The sequence below is a fragment of the Anomalospiza imberbis genome, chromosome 1 (assembly GCF_031753505.1).
Source record: "Anomalospiza imberbis isolate Cuckoo-Finch-1a 21T00152 chromosome 1, ASM3175350v1, whole genome shotgun sequence".
In the NCBI taxonomy this organism is placed as follows: domain Eukaryota; kingdom Metazoa; phylum Chordata; class Aves; order Passeriformes; family Viduidae; genus Anomalospiza; species Anomalospiza imberbis.
The window spans coordinates 22124419-22150054 of NC_089681.1; the positions used below are offsets into that span (position 1 = coordinate 22124419).

General features: G+C 38.1%; 1 protein-coding gene across 7 annotated transcripts in view; it reads right to left on the reverse strand.

Annotated features, from left to right (window-relative positions):
* VPS13B (vacuolar protein sorting 13 homolog B) overlaps positions 1-25636 on the reverse strand; it is a 431250-nt gene that overhangs the window by 403795 nt on the left and 1819 nt on the right. For all 7 annotated transcript variants that reach the window (XR_010997092.1, XM_068183911.1, XM_068183916.1 and 4 more), the window contains exon 3: positions 20229-20372. Coding sequence is in view for 6 of the 7 variants with exons in the window: in XM_068183911.1 (XP_068040012.1) it covers positions 20229-20372 (144 nt within the window). In the remaining variant the exon portion in view is untranslated. The remainder of the gene's footprint in view (positions 1-20228; positions 20373-25636) is intronic.

Consider the following 25636-nt stretch of genomic DNA (forward strand, 5'->3'; position numbering starts at 1 on the left):
ATATAGGAGTAAAAGAACTGATTTACTGATAATGTAACTCAATGTGTGGGGAAATTCTATCTGCAGCCTCACACACAGTAATTAAAAAAACAAACAAACCACCCAAAACTGTGAACCCTCTCTTCAACCAAATTCCAAGGCACATTTCTGCAAATAATTTTTCTTCTCCAAGTCTTAGACTATAGCAAAAAAAAAAAAAAAATGGTGGAGAAAAATGTTTGCATTTTATTTAGCTATTGTCATTTAATTTTCTATTTGAATTCGTATTACAAATTACCATTCTCTATGCTAAATGGAGTATATAGCTTTATTCTCATGGAAGGGGTGATTTTAATTAAGGAACTAGGAAAGCAATGGCTTAATAAAATGGATCATAAATGGCATGACATTCCAGTGATGTATTGACCTCAGTCTTAAATATTTAACATTCTAGTGAGAATATAAAGTGGTTTTATAGATATATATGAGAAGCTTTGGATAAGACATCAACTATTTAAACAGTACATGAAATAACTTTTAGAAATTAAAGCTCCCAATAGAATACATAGAAAAATATGACAAAAATAGCATTCCCGAGAGGGTAAAGAAAAGGCAATGCTTCCTAAAATAAACTGGTATTTATTAAAAATTTTTTTCATGTGAGAGTTTATAAACAAATTCATTTATAAACAGAATTATGGTAAAGACTACTATTATTTGCATTTTTACTGCCAGAAAAAATACGAACATCCAAAAACTCCATATACTATCTCTGCAACCAAAGTACTTTGAAACTCCCACAAGAAATTGCGCAAGTGTTCAATTTTTTTAAAGTATGAGATTCATCCAAATAGAATCCAAATTTCACATAAAATTAAACTCAATAAGACAGTACTATATAACTTATTTTTTCAGATAAATACTTCTCAATCCTTAAAACTCATTAATCTTGAAGAAATAAACATTTCCAACTACTATAAGAATTGGGAAAAGTTACCTTTGTCTTCTAATCAGTTGCTATGCTAATTTTCAGCCTAGTTTAGATCAGGATTCTGAATAGAGCAAATATTTATAGAAACCGGGTCAGGACTGCAGAAGTTTCTAAGGGCTGGTTCTCTGATGGGGAGCGTGCTTATACTACTCGTGTCTCACACTCCTTTAATTAAAACAAAATCAATTATGCAATATCTCCAATAAATCTACATTAACATTCAAAATGAAGTAGAAATTGAAGCACTGTGGGTTTGTTAAACGAAAGAGGTGGTTGAAGCAGGGAAGGGGAGTTTGGAAAGGCAAGGAATAAGCTCAAGCATCAGAACAGCACCTTACAAAGCACCACGTATGACACAAGTGGTGATGTGAAGTACATGGTGAAGAGAAAACTGAAAATAGGTTTAACTGCCCAAGACATCTCCTGAGAATAATTTTGATCACCTTGTAGCCTACCAAACTGCTGTATCAATATGTAAGCTGACCTGCATGTCAATAAGCATTCCTTTTCTCCTCCCTTCCACATCTTCCTGCCTGCTCTCCTACCACTGCTGAAACAAGATCTGAAACAGTAGTGCAAGAACGAATTTTAAAATAAGTCTCCACACCATGCAAGACTGATGTGTTGCTCATACAGAATCTTTACTGATTAATCAGTATATAATCAAAACCAAGCAGCACCACACTTCAGTATTTGCTTTTATATACACGGTGCCTTTCAGCATCAGAACAGATTAAGTCCCTGTTCTTTTCAACAGGCTGCACATTGCAGTGAACTAAAACCAGAGCAAAGGAAATTATGTGTTTGGGAATATACTTGTGTTTCTTAAGTTGCAAGAAAAAAGAGGGTAACTTTACTTGAACAAAACCATTTCTTACTCAGTAACAGCAGTAAAACTGACATGAATTTATATTCAAGAAATAAATATCAAGATGTGATTAGTGCAAGAAGTTATATCAAGTCAGCACAAATGACGGGATCATACCACACTTGAATTCATTACAAGAGTGTTCAATGATAAAAAAATCATGCACAAAGGAAGATTTAACACTATTATGACCTGCACATGTTTACAAGGCTACTTTATAAGTCACTTAAAGCATTACAAGTCTCCTTAGAAATAGGAATGAAAACTAAAAAGAGCAGAACAATCACTTAAGTATGTCCTTGCTTCCTGCTTATATAAGATTGTTATACACAAGTCTTTTGCACAAATCCAAGAGATTTTTTTCAAACGAAAAAACAAAACTATAAAGTAATACTATGTGACATGTTAAAGACACAAGTATTACTGTCAGGAGTTTTATTTGAGTAAAGACATCCAAGAATATTAGTCATAAAATGTAAAATGTCATACACCAGACCTTTTAGATGGGCAAAGCTCACAGGACAGGCATCAAAAACACTAGGACAGACAAAAAGAAAATTTAACCTTTAAGATCATTTTAAGATGAGACAAAAGGAAGTGGCAAGAATGGAACTGGTATGTGTGTGCTGCTGTTTTGAAGCAGAGCAGTACAGGAAAAATTTGAAAAAAGAAGGACACCACCACTTGAAAAGCTCAATCCCAGCACACCATGCTTCCTCAATGCTTCTGTTAGAGTGGAATGTCACAAGCAGGGGATCTCTTCATAACTGCTAGCTGCAATTCTCTCAGCTTTCTCTCTCCTTGCGGCACTGGCCATTATTTATATTGGAACCAGCAAACTGCCTACCAGTTGTTTCCCACAAAAGATGAGAAAGGAGCACTTTAGATTGTTCTCTGCTGAGGAAAACTCAGAAGCATATTAAATCTGAAAAAAATGAAATACCAGTGTCAGCAGATCATAAAAAATACTTGAAGAGCTAGGATCCATCTTCTATTAACAAGCAACACCCACAGAACTTATACCAGTCCCATTGGTGCCAAGGACAGGATAGGATCTTGGCATTAGTATAACCATCAGGTTGATTTAACAATGTGTAAAGACATTGAGTGTTGCTTTCAAATTAGCTGCAGTTTACCTTTAAACACACTCAGAATCTTATAACTGCATCCTAAACTAAGAATCTGTGGGCCAGAATCATCAACCTCCAGCCAGGTCCAGTACAGCCAGAGGGAAGATGAACGCTCATGAGCCGGCAATGCTGAGGCAAGTCTGTCCCTCACTGGATACTAACATACAGATCAATTCACTGAGTCATGCTCTAGGGATCTCATAACCTTGATACTTGCTTTTAGTATAAGATCAAGATGAAAAGTGGCGGAAAAAGAAACATTTCATTGGAAACATCAAAGTTCACTTTCAGATTTCTGAAAGATTGTATTTTTATTATTTCTGTTTCAAATAAAGTTTTTCAATGTTACCGAAAGCAGCATAACTTTGTCTGATGAAAGTACTCTGCTGTTTCACACACAAGAAAGCATCCTCCTGAAAAAAAAAAAATGTGGCCACAAGACACCCAAGATCTGAGTGTAGCCAGCTCTCTCCACCAAAAGAACATCTCCCTGGCAGTGCCCTCTAACCAGAGGATTCACGTACTGTATTAGGCAGTTCAGAGAAACGACAGCAATGCTGCTGAGGAAACACATCCAGGAACACAGCCCAGAGTAGAGAACCAGGTATCCAAGCTACACATCACACACAACAGAGGAGCAGTTCAATTCAATACGGCTCAATACTGATTAAGACCAAAAATGTGACGGCCCTGCTTTGACAAGCAGAGAAATACTGCCCTGTGCTGTTCCAAATGCAGTATCTTGTTTGGGTTTTTTTTTCCCCAAGACAAAAGAGGTGCTAAAAACACCATTTTGCAGAAATGATGGTTGCATCAAAAATGCCAGAATTAAAATGACTGAGCAGCTATAGCATATTCTTTTTTCAAGTTGATGGATTATACAGACATCAGTAGAAGTGAACTTCTGACTTTCCTACAACTAGCTGTACTTGGTTTTACTTGACTGAAAACAGAAGTGCTTAAGCAATTGGTATATGGGTAATAAACTACATTTTTATAAGCCACATTTATGAGAGGAATACTCTTTGATACGCAATAAATGAAGAATTGATTACAGTATCTTGACCTTTAGATTACAGTCCTGAGAAGGGAAAGTTAACTGCAGAAAATTTAGCATCATCACCAACTAGAGGATTTAGCATCATCACCAACTAGAGGATTTCAGATGAAAAGAACCGGTGCATACACATAAGTAGATAAAAGATATGTCCACCATTACCTCCAGGCCACACAACTGCTTTCAACTTTTATATGGATACAACAACCATACTTCATTTTTGTACAAGTCAAGCAAAGTAGAACATCCTTAACAGAGCAGGAAATGAAGTTTTAGTCACTGCACAAAATAAATCAACAAAAATGTAATGCCTGTTGATGACAATGAAACCACTAGCATATGCTCTCAGGACTCTGATCTGTTCTGTCCACCAGATGCTCTCTCTTTGTGAAAGGCTGGTAAAAAGAACTAGAGAGTTCATTGTGGCTTAAGCAGATTTTTTTCATGCTGTTAAGTATTTTTCTAAAGTTTTACTGTAAAATCTTAATGTTCTTAAGGATCATAAGCAAGTATCAACGATGAACAACTTATAACCCACAGGCCATATGCAGTATGGCAGGACAATTCATCTAGCTTGTTCCCTTTGGCCGCCTCTCCTGAGAACCTCAGCTGCATACCAGATGACTGCAGTGAAGCAGGCAGTCTGCTCCCCACAACCATTTTATCTAGGGGGCTTGCAGCCTCTCCCCCATGATATAATAAGCCCATCTTTAAATGCATGCTGGGAAAAGGGTTGAAGAGCTTCCAGGAAAGATGTCCACTTCCCACTGCCAGAACAATGCATTTATCCCACAACATCATCACTGTCCACATCTGAGGAACATATGGGAAGAAGACCATCAAGAACAGGCTGAATGAGTTGTATGGAGTCAGCAGCACAATTCTGTCTGCCCTCCTTCTCAGGTCTTCACCAGGCCCTGCTGGGTAAAAACTACAGGGTAGAAAGCTTAAACACCTGGAATCCAGTAGAGATACAGGAAGACGGAGACTTCCAGAAGGCAGCAGAACTACACATATATACAACACAATCCAGATGATACTCACCCACAGAAAGTGTTCTAGAAGCTGTGAAATATGACACTCTCCTACCACTAGGAATAAAAACCAAACCTGAGAGCAGCCCACCCACCCAAGGACTGAAACACTGCTGTAGACTGTGCTCCCCATGGCGGACAGCAAAGCAGCACTGACTGCACTGATCAGGAAGCCTCTCACCTCCTAGAACTGCATGGAAAACCACTGGGGTTCTTTGAAAAGTAGTCCCACATTACCAGCACACTTCTAGAATACCAGGACCAATAATCTTCAGGTTGAATTCTAACTAATCACATATTACTGCTGCTGTTAATTAATTTCTGGAAACCCTCAACTGATTTGAAATATTGAATAATGCTGAGAGGTTAACAGGCCTAACAGGCTTTGATATCTAATGAAACTGAAAGACATTTTCAGCTTTAACTGAAAATACTTGCAAATTGAATAACTCAAATCCTTTATGTGACAAAATCCTTCAGAAGAATGATTCACACATATAAAATAAAAAAGGAAAAGCAGCTTTGCATTGTTCATCCTCCAATTAGGTGCAATACATAATGACTTTATTGAAAATGAAAGAAAACCTCACAGCATTCTGAGCTCTGTAGACCTTTGCACATGTAAAGGAAGCCAAGTGGATCTCTTGAAGCCAAGATGAGGGCCTCAGAACATGGTTTCTCAGCCAAGTCAGTGGCAGAACCACTAAAACATGCCAGAGGAGAGGGAAGAAAAAAAAAATCATATTTCTCAAGAGGAATCAAGTTTGTTCAATTTTCTCCAGAGGCAAAGAAATAAATATTCGCATTTGAAGTTCAGGCTTTTATAACAGTTGGATGGTCCAGAGTATTGCCAGTAACAGTACAATTTCCCTCAGGTTCTACGGCCTGTAAAGAAGGAATACAATGATTTGTCCTTAGAAAACAAAGTACACACTTAAACCTGAACATTTGTTCATTCTTTTGGAAGACGTGAAGCTCACTGGAATTGAATTAATTTTTATCCATAAGTTTTCAAAATAAAACGCAATCTACATGAGTTGCACTTCAAAATTATTTAGAATAAGGAACCACTCTCAAGTGCAGCTATTTCAAGGTAAGTCACAGGCAATAAGTGAGTAAAGGGAATTCTTTTGCTTGAATTGTATGTAAGAATTTATAATTCAACTATATGATTTTAGAGAAAATAATACTCCTTCCAAAAAGAACAAGCTATAATTCCAGAGTATGCTTTGTACTGAAAGAATTAAGAGTATTTTGTCTTTCGGAATTCCAAGATCCTTTTACCAAAGGTGAATAAATTGCAGGATTTTTCCACTACAAAATCTGTAATCATGCCCATTCTCAAATAGTAGGTTCTGCTGTAATGAGGAGCTAAAACACATTCCAACAAATTTATCTACGCTTTAATCTATCAACAAATGAGGAAAAACTACTTCCTCTCCAAGGAAAATTTTTTTAAATGCATTACCTCACCTCATTCCCCATTAAACCACACAAATCCAAACTCTTCACCCAACTACATGAAACAAAGCTGGATTGTAGGGTCCTGATTTGCTGTCAGCTGGATTGGGACAAATCTGGAATTACTCCAAAGTAAATCAATTGAAGTAATCCAGAACTACACTGGGAAAGCGGAATCAGAATATGATCCTAAACTTCTAGGAATTATGCCAAAGATGATATATAAACCCTTTCTCCCTGTACCTGGGAACAAAGACACTGACTATTGGCATTACATTTCCTTGCTCTAAGTAGGCCAGGGAAAAATTGAATAAAGATAAGTAAATGGACAGGGATTACTCTTAATCTTTCTACTTCATGCAACTGTATCTACTCATCAGAACAGGTCCTCTGTACTTTAAAAAGATAAATACACCATTAGCATGTTAGTACTTTTATTTGTCTTAGTAAAGCTATTTTCTGGAACAAACATCAGCAATGCTGTGGTGCCTGAGTTTCAACTCCTACATTGCAGAAACCACTGCGAGTCTCTGTTCTCTGCAAAAGGGTTCCTTTCCAAAATTCAGGAGTACAAACCATGAGATGACTCCCAAGTACTAATTTACTGAATTAACCACAGCAAAGAAGAAACCAAACAACCCTTTCTACCTGGTGCACCACCATGAACAGTGAAGACATCCTGTGCCAACCTTGTTCTAAAAGCAGCTGGTGTAGGTTTAAAACCCGAGCTGCCTAACAGCAAATGCAAATTCAGACTCATCAGTGATATGCCAGCTTCTGCTCTCCAAATGCTTAGTACACACCAAAGGGAAGTAAAGGGCCTGTGGCAGGCTGCACAGACCAATTCAGTTAGTTTTCTGTCCAGGACTATCCTGCAGTTCCTCAAATAGATTAACTCTTGTATCACCCTCCTCTCTGTCTCCATGGATAGTCTCCCAACACATAAACTTACAAATAGAACACTTGTAATTATCTTGAAAATTTTAAGTGTTGGCATTTAGGTTACTCACATATTTCAAAAATCATTATGTATTAACACACAAGTTTCTGGCAAAGATGATGTGCTATTTTCCCTGCTAATTTTGATGTGACAATAAAAGCATGACATACAAAGCTGAAGAATTATCTTTAAGGGGGACCTGTGTCAGGAATGAACATCCAGAGGACCTGAACAGCCAACAGCCCTTTCATCTTTTGGAGGTACCAAAAGGTGACAGTTTGACAAAATCTTCTTGAGCACTCAAAGTAGATTTTAAAAAACTCCTGTACATAGACACACAAGCCCTCTTTGTACTCACACATATCCCAGAGGCAATAATTACTTTAACACAGGTAAACTCATCTGAAATACATAAACATATAATCCCTAGCATTAGTTACATTAGTTAGCAATATTAGTAGGTTTTTTTACCTACTAACCTGTTGACTATTTGGGATTTTTTTTCCAGAAATATAGCATACTAAGCCACACTAAAAGCAATTCTATTGCATTCACATTCAAATCCACAACTTTGAGACCCACAGCATACTCCACAGTTCTAGTATAAAAGTTAAATTGGTCAATGCTGCATTAGCTCTAATATTTAAATTATGCCATCCATTTCCCTGCTATAATGTTGCTTTGCTGTATATAACTCCTTCAATTCCCTAGCAGCACAGCCACTCCACCAAAAAATTACTGGATACTATCATAGCTGGTACAGAACAAAACCATTATTTACAATTCAACAATGCACTTTCTAACTGGTGCTTTGCCAGGAGTTCAACCTGACATTCAGCTTCCAAGTTCATTTTGCAGCCTAGAAAGCTCTTATATATCATCTCCTCTCTCCACACAGTATATTCAGGTGATTTGCTTTATAAATAACTGTAACATTCACACTCTTGAACTTTGCAGAATATAGCTGTACTATGTATTATAAAATAGTCTGGGGTCTGCAGCTCTCTAGTGATCACAGAACGTGTGAAGATGGGTCCATTGGAGAACTCTAGAAAAAAAAAAGTTTTGTTTGAGGAAAGCAAGTTAAACATACACTGACTACCATTCAGCTGGGTATGTGTGACAGTACCTGCCCACAAAGCAATCAGAAAATGGCTCTTGCCTGCTCTCACTGCCCTACTAACGGGATTAACATGAACTTATAACCAATGAGAAACAACTTTACCTATGCACTGAGTGTAATCCATATTTCCTGTCCTAAATGTTCCTTCTTACCATCAAGCAACAACGAAATTAACAAGTCAGAAGGAAAGTCATCTTTAATAGGCATAAATACAAACACACATGTATACATCCACACAAATGTATGTCTTCAGTGCAAACTCCTATAGCAGTGCAGTACAACAGGTAAGTGGGGGTGCTGCTTCCTCACTTTTTAAGTAACATCACAATCCCCCAAGCAAAGGGATCTAGAACTACAAAGTAGAAAATAAGAAACTACAGTTTTAAACAAGTAAAAGGAGGAACATGGGGTTCCTCTATCTCCTCTACATGGGCAACACTACTGAAACTGTCAACATTTGAACAACTTCACATGCAAAGTGGGATTTGTACAGATTTTAAGTGTCAAAAGGTGTAAGAGGCAGCCACTGGAGTGAAACTGTATTGCAGGCCAGAAGTTGCACAGAGATGAGCACAGAAACAAGATGCCTCATGCTGAGAAGAGATGCAACTGCTTTAGGTTAAAACAAACAATACTTATTTTGTTAACATAAGCATTTGGCATAGGTTTGTTAGTTTTCATGTGCATGAAGAAAGAGAAGCATGCATATTTGGGGGTCAAATAGCTCTTGGCTTGCATAATTTGACTTTCAATTTTTCTTTTCTTTTTTTAATGGAACATGACTTACCAGAGGCAAGTCACGGTAAAATTCTAGAATTAGTTTTATAGAATGCTATGGAAGCAAAAATAAAAAAGGAGGGGGAGGAGAGACAGAGATAAATGGGTTTACTGTTACTTGTGTCCTATTTGATAACAATATGTTCAAAAATTTACAAGTTTCCACAACTAAGATATGGGGAAATGCTTCAGTCAGAACATGCTTGCACCTTCTAGGCCAACAAATCTCTGAATCTCCAGTTCCAGGAAAAGCTTCATAGGTTGTTATCTAGCTCTTGTTTTTAGAAGCAGTAGCCCACGTTCAACAAGCTCATAACACTTCAACTTTCAGGAAATTAAAATAAATATTTTCCATCAACAAAGATAGTATTGAAAAAAAAAAACGAACATGTTTATGATCATTTAATGATTTAAAACAAAATTTTGAGATTCTGAAGTCTCACCATGCTACTTCCCAAACAATTCAGTTTTTAAAATTAACCCATTCTGCTACTTCACCGTCTATGTTGAGTTGCCAATGTTAACATTGCCAAGTGCATTGACATGGCATTGCAATACAGACACTACATCTTGTACACTCTCTAGTCCCAAAACACAACTCTTGGAAAAAAAATAAAGCACTAGCTATAGTTCAGAAAGATCAGTTCAGTAGATCAGCTGATAGCTACTCAATATATAATGAGACTAATCAGACAAGGATATGCTTAGACAACACATGGATGAGTGAAGAGATTCCAGAAAGAAAAAGAATCAACTTCCACTACCAAGAATCAAAGTTCAACTGTAGTTAAACTGGAATTTTAAGTAGAAAGGAGGAATCTAGCTAGGAAGTTGGTGCCCACAGTTTAAGCATTTTAAAAAAACCCAACACAGATAAAAGAACAGGATAAGAAAAAAATAGGAGAATTAAAAAAAGTAGCGAGAACCACAGATTAATTTAAGAGTCTCTGCCCAAAAGAACAAGGCTTTTAAAATGTACAAATCCAAAACACGTCACATAAAGCATGATTCCTGTTGAAATAAAAGTTGATCCAGAAAACAACAAGCCCCATAGTCATATCTATTTTAGAACAAACCCATGCAATAACTGTGTTTTCGTAATCTGCTCTGAAAGTATTTTCTTCAAAGCACAGGAGAAAATAATAGTATTTTAAACTACTAGGTCCAAAATATTATGACTGATTCAATAAATTCAGCCCTATGTAGGATTCCCAAAAAAATACACATACGTGGAAAACTACACCACCACATCTAAAATTAGGATTACTTTTTTCCAAAATATGGCATCCTAAAGGTTCCACCAAAATAAGTGAGACATTTCTCAGCTAGTCAGGTATTCCAAGGCAAACAAGTAGAATTCTTTATGTAAGCATGCTACCCTCACCTGATTAAACAATCTATTTAGAAATACCTGTGAATATATGAGAGCTTAAAGGATCACCAGCACTACCCCAAAAAAACCTACCCTTCCTGTCTTGGGGTGACTTCACATCCATCAGATTTCTTTAATCTCTTCTCATCTAACTATTTCTCCATTTAGGTGCCTCAGCATTCCTTCACATACTACACCCATCCCCATTATCCTTTCCTCTTGCTACTTGAGAGACAGAATTCCGACTGATGTTCCACAAAAGACCAACAAACTTCAAAAGTCATACTCCAAACAAGCATCTTGTACTAAGCTAACAGCACCAAAAATCTGATATAAATTATTTAGTGCCTACTTTTGTAAATATCCTTGGGACACTATAGCAAGTCAGAGTGGACTCCAGAAGAGCTCTCTTGATTGCAGGATATGCATGTTTCAATCTAGCTGCCTCAAACATTACCAGCTGAAGGAAGAAAATTGAAGCTGCAGTCTCTGCAGCTGCAAGGCTTCTCAACAGCCTATAGAAAGGTCAAAAATTGAGGTACAGTATCAGCACCACACAAGCATTTAAAAAAGACATCAAACCCCAAACCTGGGGCATTGATTTGGCAGTTACAAGAAAGTTCATGTACATTGTATATAAAGAATTGAGACATTAATGTACATAATCCACATTTGCACATAAGTAAATATATTTCTTTTAATAAATATCTTTCTTTTAATTAAACTGGTTTTTGGAAGGGCAATAAGTTGTTTAAAACTTGAAAAGTGTTATTTCCTTTTTGGCAAGGACATGTTTCCCTACATACAACTGACATCTTAAAAAGGCAAAGAGCCAGTCTAAGCCAATATACCCAAATAGTAATAAAAAACCGCAAACAATTCTTAATTCTAAATACCTAAATTTCAGAAAAGCAAAAAGGGAACTTGGGATAGACAAGATGCCTAGTCCTTATGCCAAGACAAACCAACTGTATGACAATACTAAAAGACTGAAGTACTATGAATTACAACAAGGCAGCTAGGGAACCTGAAGCCTTGAACCTCAACCAAACCCCAACATTTGGCAGGCACTACTAATGCTGAAAAAGAGTTGGTTTTAAACAGCAATTCCCCACTGAGATAGTAGCTATTAGATAATGCAGTCATGTCCAGTTAGCTTTTCAGCTACTAGCACTGTATTATGAGGCCTTTCAATCATTTTTTGCAAAACAAAGAAAACCATCAGTTTAGAAAGAGATAGCTCAAGCAAGAGAAAGAACAAGACAACAGGAATTCCAAAATGTGAAAAGCAGAAACTTCTTGCTCACTACCAGTACTGCAATTGATTCTACAGTACATAGGAGCACAAAATAAACACCAGCAAAAGTATGAGGTGTCTGTATATGATAATGAGACTATAAACTTAAGGTTTGGTAGTATGAAGGACAAAAGGACTTCACTGGTTCATGCCTGGACTGAGTTTGCAGGGCAAGGTTTTGGTAGCAAGGATCTACAAGGGTGGCTTTGTGAGAAGCTGCTAGAAGCTTCCCTTATTTCTGATGGAGGCAATGCCAGCTTCAAGACAAACCTGGCACTGGCCAAGGCCATTAGTGATAAATATCAGATAACAGATTTAAGATGGAAAAAAACCCCAAACTATTGGGCAGAAGCAATAACAATCAGAGTAGAGAGAAATAAGGACATGGGAGCTAAGGCACCCTGAAGACACCAAGGCCAGTGAAAGAGAGGGAAGGGGTGCTCCAGGCATGGAGCAGAGATCCCCCTGCGCTTGTGGTGAAGGAGCTGTGCCCCTGCAGCCCATGGGGGAGCAGAGATCCACCTGCAGCCTGTGAAGGACCCCACACCAGAGCAGGTGGATGCCTGAAGGAAGCTGTGACACCGTGTGAAGCTCACACTGGATTAGGCTTCTGGCACCATCTCTAGACTCATGGGGAGAGGAGCCCACAACGGAGCAGGTTTGCTGGCAGGACTTGTGATCCCTTAGGCTGTTCCTGAAGGACTGTACCCCATGGAAGAGACCCACACTGGAACAGTTCATGAAGAACTGCAGCCCATGGGAAGGACTCACACGGGAGAGGTTTTGGAGGACTGTCCCTTGTGGGAGGGACCCCACTCTGGGGCAGGGGGAGAAGTCCTTTCACTAAGGAGCAAGCAGCAGCAGTGTGATAAACTAACCACAACCCCCATTCACTGTCCCCTGTGTCACAGGCAAGAGGAGGTAGAAAATCAGGAATAAAGCCAGTGGTGGGGGAAGGTATTTTGAAGATTTGGGCTTACTTTTCATTATCCTATTCTGATATCTTTGGTAAAACATTTAATTAATTTCCCCAAGTCAAGTCTGTTTTGCCCTTGATAGTAACTGGTGAGTGATCTGCCCCTATCTTTAGCTCAGCCCATGAGCCTTTCATTGTATTTTCTCTCTTATCTAGCTGAGACAAGGAGTGATAGAGCTCTCTGATGGGCACCTGACAGCCATCCAAGGTCAACCCACCACAATGCCTAAGAAAGAAATTTCACTGACAATCTGAAGTAGAACTGCACTGCCTGGTTGTGCCAGTGTCTGTTATCTTCCTTATTAAGGTATCAGTGCATCCTCATATGCCTAAAATTCTTCCAATTTACACTGAAGTCTTCTTGACAAATAATTTCATACCAGAATGTTCTATTGTTGATACAGAGTTCAAAACACTGCTAGAAGTAAAATATGAGTGAGAATTAATTATCTCCTGTCAGTGCAAAATACATAGATATCAAGCACCAGTCTTTGCCTGTAATATGGGACCTGCTAGACTATCACAGTTTTCATTTTTCTCCTAGTTTGAGTGAGATTACATTCTGAGAATGCAATTCCAGAGGGCCTGAAGAAGCCTTGCTACTTAAATCATAAAAAATTAAAGAGACTGATAGAAATCCATTCTTTTGGAAGCTCAGATTCTACGTTCTTACAATATGAATAATTTTCTGAAGCCTTGGATAAGAAGAACATGCCATTTTCTACAGTTTCAGAGGGCACTAGAGAAATGTGCTTTCACAAAGGAGAAGAGGAGGGGAAAAAGTGGTGCTTACACATGTCCATAATTAGGTGTCTTGTGAGATGCCTACTGTCACAGACACACTAACTATGAAAAGCAGACAAGGAGACATTAAAATGTAGGTTAGATATACACTTTCTGAACCTAGACTGTCAAAACACCTTCTGGAAAAAAAAACCTCATGTCATGGGATTCACTGTGCACCCAATGTGAGACACACCATGCCTGGTGATCACAGGATATTGATTCTATTACCAACTCACACAAGACAGCTCTTCTCATTTCAATTAACAGCCACAGCACATTTTCTTTTTAATGTGCTCTAGGAGAATGGTAGTTTCACCAAAAAGATATCCCGCCCGTTAGTTCTGAGACAACCCTGTAACAGAGGTCAAAGGACAGTAAGCCTGAATAGCCAAGAGATTTCTTCAAAATCACAAACTTGGTCTGAACACCACCGCAAAGAGGTACACAGAGACCTTGTTCAGAAAACAAGATGAGAAAAGGCAATATATGCTCTCTAGATACTATTGCTCCAGCTGCTACAGGAACTGAAGGGAAAACTGTAACTACACACAGCTCCTGGCAGTTTCCTTAAGTTGTAACACCTATACCAACACAGGGCCACATCCTCACCTGGCTCTCTCTTCAAAACGTGTGAAGTGCATTGATTTGAACAAAAAAAGCTATTGAAAAACACTGATGTTATACAGTCTTAATACATATTGTAATAATGACCAACCTGGTTTTAGAATCACAGAGAATCATTTAGGTTGCAAAGGGTCTTTAAGATCAAGACTGTTAACTGTTTAGACAACATCAAAAGATTTTCTTGACAAGAACTGCATTCAAAATCTGAGCTCTTTGCAAGGCCCAACTGTATTTATGACTGCTCTTTCGGTCCTTGAACCTGCTATCACAGTAAATATGCCTGACACTGAGCACTCATACATCCCCTCTCTGGCTTGGTCACCCACTTTTTGGCTGCTCAGAAAAGCATCTTCCCAGGCAGGTCTTTCTCACATAAAGTCACATGTGTTCTCGAGATACTGGGACAGCTTACTATGCCTTGTCCCTGTGGGTGTTCTCAGGAGCTAGGTACAGCACAGCTGCTAAAGATGCCACCCAGGGCTGCACAAGCCAGAAAACAGAAGTGCTTACAAGTCTTGTTCTTCACCAGAAACATCTAAAAGCAGGGTTCACACCTAAAAGCAAGGTTCATTCCCCTAGGTAGGATTAGGTCAGAGGTGCCATACTATCTCTGCCCGTAGGCAGCACACCAACAACTGAAAGATGAGCTAGGAATAAGCACAGAAGGAATCAAGTGGGATCTCTCATACCTTTCGCAGTAATCAGTGTCAGACATGTGAAATCACCATTACTTAGCCATGAAAATGACTCAAATAGAAATACACTGGCAAATTCACACATATACTGTTCAAATAAGGAACACATTAATAGGCTTTCAGGTAAACAAGACAGGTATGCAGACTGAGGCAACACAAGGGCAGTGGCAGGACTCTACAGCTAGAGTATTAACAAATACGCCTACAGGAGTCATTGAACAAATTCACAAAGGCAATTTTATCTTACAAAAGCATAATTACTAATTACTGCAATCTCAAGCATCAGATGCTTTGCTTTTAAAGTCTGTTAAAGTGGTTAGCAGGAACAAAAATACATAAATTACAGTCACTCTTGCATGCCCAGCTAGTACATGTGACTATTTATCCAGCTTTAAGCAAAGCTGCTCATCCCCTCCTCAGCCTCTCATTTGAAATCACTGGAGAAAGACAACAAAGTGTCTGAACCAAAGGCTGCAAAGCCTTTTCTAGCACCTGTTACAGCCTCCCTTTACTACTTCCTTTATTAAAAGAGTAAGTTCATTAAGTGTTTTTCCAAGACATTTGTGATATTTATCCCTTAAAAGGATAATATCCTTAAAGAGAACCTCCTACCTAAAACACTTTTATTCACATAAAGAAATTTATAGAAAACATAAGAACTTTTCAGACAGGAGTTCTTGACAGAAAATGCCACAAAAACCAACGACTCTGCCAAACATTCCTGAACCTTTGGAAAACTATATTAGTCTGATTTGCAAACAAAGCAATCTGTTTTAATTCAAAATAATACGGAAATTTTTTCTTGTTACTGATATATACACTAATTTGTATGCATGCACACACAGAAACAAAATCCTCTTTTTTCTTATATTACTCTATTAAACACGAGCATCATGAACTGGCTGCTTAATTAGAATTTCATAGTCATCCTTAACTTGATATGATTCAACACTAGCTGATAACATAGTTTGCTTCCTATGGAGCAATTCTCAATACAATCTTCACCTTAAGTTTTGCTAAAACACAGTATCAGATTTACTGAACTAAATATACTACTATGAAAGTAAGTACCAAATGGAATTTATTTAAAAAATAAAGACCTTGAGCTTCCACATGAGCAAATAAAAAGCATAAAGGTGAGCCACTGAAGACTGTTAGTTAAGTCTTCTGACTTCGAGTCTTACCATATTTCTGCTGTCACAGAACACCAGACTTGTAAACTCAAAAGGAAAAAAACAGCACTGCTTGTCCATACAGCCGCATTCAACTGAACTACTACAACCCAGGTGAGGAAAAAAACCACTAAAGCACTGCTTCAGATCTGGAGCTAGCTTTACCGCCTAAGCAAAGACTTCATATAACTATACCCTCATCAAACACAAGCCTTCTGTCTTTACCTTCAAAGTCCTTCATAATCTGTCAACACACCTTATCTCCCATCTCAATCATTTCCCAGTCAAGACCAATTTCTGCTTCCAGCATTCTTTGGTGGCAGTCTCTACCAGTTGTCAGGTAAGAATGTGTCTGTTATTCTGACAGTCATGCTTGTGGGCTGTTCTCCACTGCTTCCACAAAGTTACCCTATTCCTTCACAACTTTCTTTGAAATGCCTCATGGAAGAAGCAGTGCTCAATTGTCTGTATGCTGATCCAAACTTGGTTTCCCTGTGCACCTCTAAGTGCTTCAACCTAACAGATTTCCCCAGTTCCACAATTAAATATCCTTGGAGTTCAGAGAGCCTTCATACACATCAGCATATTTCTGGTGCACTGTGTTCTGCTTAAAGGCAAGGACTCAAATGTGAAGCAGTAATACAAATAAAATATTACTCCTTGATCTCCTCATGTGCATCAGTTCCAAGACAAAAAACCACAGAATGTAAGGTGGAACATGAAGAATAGTCTTGTGGTTAATTATAATGGCAGGAAGGTGAAGAAAACAGACACGGGTTTCCAGGCTTGTCCCTCCCAGTTTGCACTACCTGAATTTAAAGCCCCTGGCTTGGGCATGGAGATATCTTAGCACTGAGAGGGGAAGAGAAAGGAGCAAAGAATTTCAAATACATTAAAAAAAAAAAAGAATGTGTAGAAGAGAAAAGAGTTAAGAACAGTCCAACAGGACAATGGGAGAAAACCTCTCATAGGAAAAGCAGCAATCAACACAGATTTTAAAAAGTGGTTTCAATTCTATATGAAGCCCAGAGATTTAATATATAGAGATGGGTAATGAGAAGAACATAAAATACTGGAACTTTAACCACTTTCTAAAACAAAATATAGCACTCGTGGAGAACAGAGTCAGGACAGTCAATTACTATAACTTCAATACAAGTCAAGCAAACTTCAGAATCACGTTAAAGTGTTTAAGAACAGATTTAAAAATCATACCAACATATTTGAGAATATTATAAATGCTCATACTTAAAACTCAGTGCTGCAGAAGATTAGTTCAAGAGAAAAAAAAAAAGCCAGGCACAGTTGCATTAGGCTGACAGACATCAAAAACCAATGTGAAACACCTCACAGCCAAATTCTATTTCAAGTACTGACAGTAACCAAAGTCATAACCAAAAGTGCACACACAAAGCATGTTCAATAGAACACCCCTTTACTCACTGCAAAGTTGATGCACTTCAGTTTCATTTTCTTGTGAATATCCACATTTAACACTTGGATTTTAGAAGTAATAGTACCAGATATAGAAAGGGAGAAAAAGGAAACAAAGCACAGAAGAAAAAGGGGAAAAGCAAAGACCTTCAAAATGTAAATACCACTAATTCTACATAATTCTGGATTTTGTACATCATTAAGGGAACTTACCACTTATACAACAGTTCTGCTTAGAAAAAGAATTTTTGCATAAAACTAGAAGTTGAGCCATTACTGTCTAATCCAAACTTAGTTGAGGAGGTGCTGCAATAAGCATAAACAACAAAAAATCTAACTAAACTAATACTGAAGCTGAACTAACAACGACACAGCATCACAGTAAAACATATATATACAAAGCACCCCAGGGAACTGATGCTCTTCAAAGACGTGAGCAAAACCCTCTTCCTTTTTACAAAATCTGTAGGGTCACTGGGTAACAGCTTCAAACACTGCCATGCATTTTAACCTTCATATATCTTCAACAGAAACATTGTTTCAAATAGCACCTTTCCAAAGAAAATACATCTCACTAAGGTCAAGAACTTTATTTTTTGCTCAGGTGAAATTATCCCTGTGCTCATTAGAGGTCTCACTTGAGGAAGGAAATACAGGGTCAAGCCAATCAATTTGAGAACTAAACTAAGCTTTCTTGCTAATTATGCTCTTCACTGACATTAAGTTCCTGGCAGAACAGTTCCAACTGGAGCTAAACTTGCTGAAAGTTCATTTTACTACCATTTTCCACAGAAATATTTCATTTCATTAATATTTTTATTCACTGATTACAAAAATTTTATGACAATTGGTTTTAGCTGAGTACACTGCCATACTTTGAACACTTTCAAATAATGATTCAAAAAATGAAATTCAACTTGTCAACTTTTTAAACCATATCCTCAGAACACAGCATAAAAGTGTTTTCATTTACATTCTTTTTCATCAAAGATAATCCTTCTATGGCACAGACCCAATTTTTACCCTCCTGAGCATACATACCAATGAATAATTTGTTCAAATGTCAGTTGCAATTATCAAAACTCTTTTCTTGCCTCTGAATCTTAAACATCTGTAACAAATACTTGTTTTGAGAGTGCTTTACATTCATGACACTTGACCTTTTGATGTATGCACCACAAAATTTAAGTTTCAAATACCACGCAAGCAGGAAATCTGATCATTTCAGCAGTAGCCATCTGCAAGGTCCAGTATCAAATATTAGTTCTGGGTTGCACAAAGTCATGAGCTACAAATCTTTTTCCGCAACTCCTAATTAGTTGCAATTTGCTGCTCCCAAAAACACACTTCTCATGGAACATCTGGTCTCAAAGCTTACCTTAACATTGGAAAAGTACTTAGTATTTGGCTGGTAGTGTGTATATATGCACATCCACATGTGCACACAGATTAAGTGTAACTACAGAATGCAAGCAAGTTCTCTGTGGGTGGCTAGGACTAGAGATTTCTACTCCAGCAAAAAAGCCTCTTAGTTCTGTAACTGTAAAAGGATATATCAAGAAATATCAAAGAACAGGAAAGTGTTTTCCAGCAGTGTTCTTGCTGCCTTGTATCTAGTTATTGATGTTAAATTTTAACAGCTCATCAAGCACCCTACCAAACACTGGAGTTTTTTGCAAAGTGGAATTTTTGTTTGCATGATCCTTAATATAAGTGAAGCACTGTTGAAATCAAAACGTGAACAAGGCTTTTAAAAAAACAAACAAGCAAAACAAGCTTGTAAGCCTCTTTAGAATTAAAGCACCATGCTGATTAAAAAAACCCCACAAGTTCAACATTAACATAATCAAGAACTTTTGGTTAACTAAGTTAGACATTTGACAAAAATTGAGGCACTGCATATTTTAGCTTCATTATGTCAGAAGGAAACCTTACCTGGGCCTGTGAAAACAGCCTAATGCACAAACTATTCTGAGCAACTAAAAGAAAAAAAAATCCCTGAAGAGCCTTACATACAAGAAATCTTCCAAGTATACTCAAGCAAGCAGTATAATTTCTAAAGGTAAAAATTAGTTAGACTCCAGGATCTTCAAAGCATTCCTTCAATAACAGCAACACAACTTTTGAAAAATGCCCAGTGCTGCGTTGTGCCACATACAGCTGACTCAAGCAACCAGCACTGCTGCTTGGGAGACAGAAGCCGGGAGCACACAGGATACTATACTGCTCTTGAAATCCAGTTCTCCTCTAGTCATAGGAAAAATCTGACAGAGCACTATTAACTTGCTTTCATATCTGCAAGAACACAGCTACAACTAATAAAGAGTTCAAAAATAAGCATAAAGGAAGATAATAGCTGTGACAAGAATAAAAATATTAGCCTGCCAGAAAACAAAAGGGATCCCAACTTCATATGCCAGATTCTTCAGAAGAGTTTCATGAAAATGGCCTACAGAAGCTCTTGTTCTCATGAGCCTCACAATGTTGGAAAAGCATTCATGACATTTCTTACCTGAGCCCCATCCTTTAACTTCAAGATGCATTCCATTGTATTGATAGTGATGACAACTGGTTCTGATCCCAATTTCGTCCATGGCACATGAATCCGAAGTTCATGAATGTGCCCACTTAAAAAGGTAAATGGCAGTTTCAGCTCCTAACAACAACAAAGAATACAGAATTAACTACTGAAACCTATCAAAATCCCAGACACATTTGAAACTCAAAATAGTAACGTTCTATCACAAAGCAAGTCAAAAGTTATTCTCCCTCCCATAATCAGCAGCACGCCTCAAGACTTGGCATTTGCCTTCGTAATCACTTGCACGATTATGTCACAATTAGTCTGTTCAAAGGAGACATTTGGGTTACCATGACATTGATAATAAAGGACAGCTAAAACCACCTCTCTCACATGAAGCTACTGCAAAATGTTTCGCTATTCAAGGTAAAAGTAGAAACAAACAAAGTGAAGGTAAATACTTAAATGGATATGCAACCAGTATTATTGTGAAGAGTCCAAATTTGGAATTAAACATTGACAATACCACAGTAAGGCAATTTCTTTCGAAATATTTTAGTGTTTAAGAATTTTAAGAACTCAGTTCTCATAAGACTGGCCCATTGTTGCCGCCTGTCACATCAAACTACTCAGTAAATACAAAGTTATTAAATTTTTCATTGGCAAAACCAGACTCCTCCACAGCAAGGACTAATGTAGATATCTCACTGGTTTAAAAACTTGTGCAAGTCAGTCCAGAGCTTCTAACAAATGCCTGGGCACTCCAACACAGATCACAACTCTGCAGGACAGCCTCAGGGAACCAGCTGCGGCTTGCAGCAATTCATCAGGAAACAAGGTGCCAAAGTTTAGATTAAAAGCACCCAACTAAGTAAATTGGTGTACATACAATACAAAGTGTACAAAGTGTTGCAATTTCCCAGTAGCTTCAGGTGTTCTGCAAAAATTAGCTCTACACTTAACCAACAAAAGGGTCAGGCTAGAAAGCTGGTCCCAGCAATCAAGATTTGGAATAAGGAAAACAATTGTTTACTGTAAAATAAAGAAGCAATATATGATATGTTAGAATTTTAAGTCAACATTCTCGATACTAAGTATTCTAATGCTCAGGTTTCAGGGATGCTTCATCCTTTCAGTTTGCTAATACATATTCTGATATTTTTTACTATCAAGTTTTAAAGTTTTAATGGAGAAAAAACAACACATCTGCAAGTTGCTTATAGCCTGGTATTTTCATCATCATTTTAGATGCTGGGAACTACAAGTGCAATATGTTCTCAGGTTGAGAAATAAGTGAATCCAAGTCTCCTAGATACATGGAAGCAGTTTTAGCCGACCTACAATTACCATATAGTCCAACTGTCTGACCAATTCAGGGCTGACCAGAAGCCAAAATATGTTATTAAGGGCATTCTCCAAGTGTCTCTTACACACTGACAGGCTTGGGGCATCCTCCTCCTGCAGGAAGCCTGTTCCAGTGATTGACCACCCTTTCAGTAAGGAAATGCATCCTGATGTCCAGTCTAAGCCTCCTGTGGTACAGCTCCGAACCATTCCCATATGTTCTATCCCCGAATACCAGGGAGAAGAGCTCAGCATCTCCCTCTCCATGTCCCCTCCTCAGGAAGCTGTAGAGACCTGTGAGGTCACCCCTCAGCCTCCTTTTCTCCAAATGAAACAAGCCCAAAGTCCTTTCAAACAGGATATAGCCTCCAGCCCTTTCACCACCTTTGTTGCCCTCCTCTGGACACGCTCTCATCCTTTACCCTCATTCTTCAGCTGTGGGGCCCAGAGCAGCACACAGAGCTCAAGGTGAGGCCACACCAAGGCTGTACAGCAGGGCAGTCACCTCTGTGACCAGCTGGTGATGCTGAGTTTGATGCACCCCAGGAAGGGGTTTGTCCTCTGGGCCGCCAGGGTGCATTGCTGGCTCCTGCTGAGCCCGCTGCTGGCCAGCGCACACAGGCTCTTAACTGTATTTTGGTAAAATCAGAACACAAACCTTCGTTCAAGACTCCAGAATTATCCTGGCAAGCCAGGGCTTAAACACCTTTTCCCCTTGGCTTAGGTTAGGTACATGCATATCATTCAACACAAAATTCCTATGAATTAATAGATTCATAGGTCCAGAGAAGGTCCAGGACACTCAGAAATCAAGCAGGCAAGTTGCTAGGGAATTTCAGACAAGCAACTACCAGTGGATCCAGAAAGCCTCTTTTCCTGCACTCCTTGACCCTAGACCTATCCCTGCTGTACAGAACCTCTGTATGAATAATATCTGGGGACAAGGGCATTTTGCATTTACTAGCTGATATGTATTATAAAGTCTTAAAGTGTGCCTATACAATATTTCTGTGAAGCAAGCTAATGTAATTTTTTGCCTAAATATATTGAAATAAATACATTTATCAGTGATAAATTCCAGATTAATTAATATCTAGCCATAAATAACTGACTAACATGTAAGACTGCATACTAGATGATCATAATTCCCCTTTGACCTAAAATCTCCCCTTGCTCTAAAACACAAGACTATTCTAAAAGTTGGGGTGATAGGCAAGTACTTGTTCTCCACATCAGTGTTAACTCAAATACCTTTTCTTCACAGTCAAGGAGGTATTTCACAAGTAACCAGTGACATATAACAGAGACTTAAAATAAGGATAGTTCAATGTTCCCATTTCCCAAAAACTAATTTAAGTACATTAGAATTTTTTATGTTTCTTTCTACACAAATTCTTTTTAGATCAAGGTAGCCTTTGTCTTCCAAAGACTACTTAATCTTTTCCTTCTGCATTTGCAAAACAGCTAATAAACTAATTATGGGAATACGCACAAGCAGCAAGAAGAGACCGATATACGTCATCTTTTTGGCACCACTGTGTCAACAGATATACAACACACAAGTTACTTACCAAGTTCAGAGGTAGTTCTGTTACCTCTGGTAATACAGGACTTCATACAAAACTTGACAGAAGTGCTTAAAATGCTTTGCCAAAAAACAATATTTAAAGTATTAGTTTCAAAATTTTATAATAAATTACTTTCTTGAAGTAGTTTTTGTACAATGTGCATATTATGCAATGTACAGTTGGAAAATCTCTTGGAATTTTCAGTCTTCCAGTAATTGAATCGTTCAGGATAGGAAAAAAAAAATCAAAATTTTATCAGATTTAATCTTCAACTAAAGATAATTATTATAAAATCTACTGGCTATTCAGAGAGTGACACAATTATATACAAAAGCTACACTGTACCTAGAAGATTCAAGCTGAGTACAAACTAGTACTTAACTTCCACAACAGAACGAGTTTGTATAAAAGAAGGGGGACAGAGAGAAGGACAGACCCTAAGAGTTATTTCAATGACATTCAGCTTAGTTTAATGAGAGCATAAATACTTACAAAACTATATAAAACTTACAAAACTATATGTAAAAAACATGTAAAGTATTTTCAGATACTGGAACATTCTCTTCGCATTTGGTAAATTTTCTGTCAAGAACTGCATTTCATCTGATCTCAAGAGGTATTGGCTCCAATTTGGTCCAAAAAATAAATTAAAATCTTCCATAAGACAAACAGCAGTTTATGCTTTGTTCTTATCTGTCTTTTGGGATTCTGTTGGGTGGCTCAGAACAGCACAACATGACATGGGAACACTAACATCAGCTAAAGCGCATGGAGCAGGAAGCACACACTTGTTCCCAAATCTGTTATAAAGTGCTTTGTCCAGGTAGTTTGGCACCTATGCTAACACTCCCAAAAAACATGTACAACTCCCCAGAAGATGGAATGCTCTGAAAATGTTTAAGACTCTAGACAAATACATCCAGGATAGGTGGATTTGTATCCAAGAACCTGAAGCATGAAATTAAAGCTGTGTTCATGTCAGATAAGGATCAGGAAACCAGGCTGGGGATAGCAATCCAGGACAGAACAGTGTTACAAGAGCAGAGCAGTTAAGGGGACTAACTTTGAGTATCATGAATCAATCCAGGGAGAGAAGCCAACTAAAATGATATATACTGGTACTTTTCAGAGACCAGCTTTTCAAGGGAGCTCCTGACAGCTGCAAAGGCTTGGATACTTTGCATTACCACATAGTGCTTATTCAAAGAGTTTTGCTGGGCAGAAATAAACGGCATCCCCTCCACAAAAAAAAAAAAGAGGAAGACACTCTCAATACCCCCTGGACCCACTCTCGTCTGTGGGTTCAGACAAGTTCCAAATAATAATAAGAGCCAAATGAAAATAACTACATTTTATGAGCACCCAGCCAAATAATGTAAAAAGCATGAGTCTGAGCTAAATTTTGCATCCATCACATATTCACATTCCCATTCAAATGACCATGGGTGCATATGGCAGCATTTGCCACAAAAGCCATAACATTATCAGGTTGAGCTGGATATTTAGGAACCCAGTTCACAGGCAGACAAAGAAGAAGCAAGGGATCACCTACCAGCAAACTGCAAGTACTGGAAAGGGAACACCACCAATGACAGCAGCAAAATTCTTATAGTGACAGGTAATGCAGCATGTTTGATATCCTAATCATCATTGGGATGACATCCCAAGTCATCATTTGTTATTCGGACAAACTTCCTCTCCGCACAGCAGAGCACTGAAACAGCTTACCCAGAGAGGAGCTTCTCACAAGACAGAGTTCAAGATCCAACTGAAGCAAAACATACAATGTCTGACATAATGCTGGCAACAGTCCTGCTCAAAACAGGTTGGACCAGATGACCTCCAGAAGTCCTTTCTGATCAACCCTTCTTTGTACATATAGACTTAAAAAGGCTCACGGGAGAACACATCCTACAGAAAATCAGCTGTACGGACAAGATCTACCCAGTAATAGACTTCAGAGAAAACACAGAGGCTATGAAACACTTGAAGGAAGGCAAGTAAGGTTATTTAAAAGGCACAGAAAACAGAACAAGATCTCTTGTAAGATTGTCTCTTCTTCCAGAACAGGATCAGAGATTCTTAATTAGCCATATGTATATTTTCACATTTTAAAAGGTGCTCCCAACAGAGACACACAGTCACCCCAGCCTATTCCAATGCCTTATAATCTGACACATAAATGAGATTTCCATTTATGTCTAACCTAAGTCTCCCAACATGCAATTTATTCAATTGCTTGTCAGATCCAAATAATTCTTGCCCTATCTTGTCTCACCTGATTTTAGTCAACATTAAAAACACATTCCCTGTATATTTTATTCTTCTTTCAAGGGATGTATTTACTACATTTCCCATTCTTTGCTGCATTTCTCTCAGCTCCTTCACTTGGTTGGACTACATCTGGCCACAGAACTCTAGCTAAGCCCTGCTACTCCATGCACAACAGAAAGCAGCTTTATCAGTCTCACACACTCAAGTTGTCAA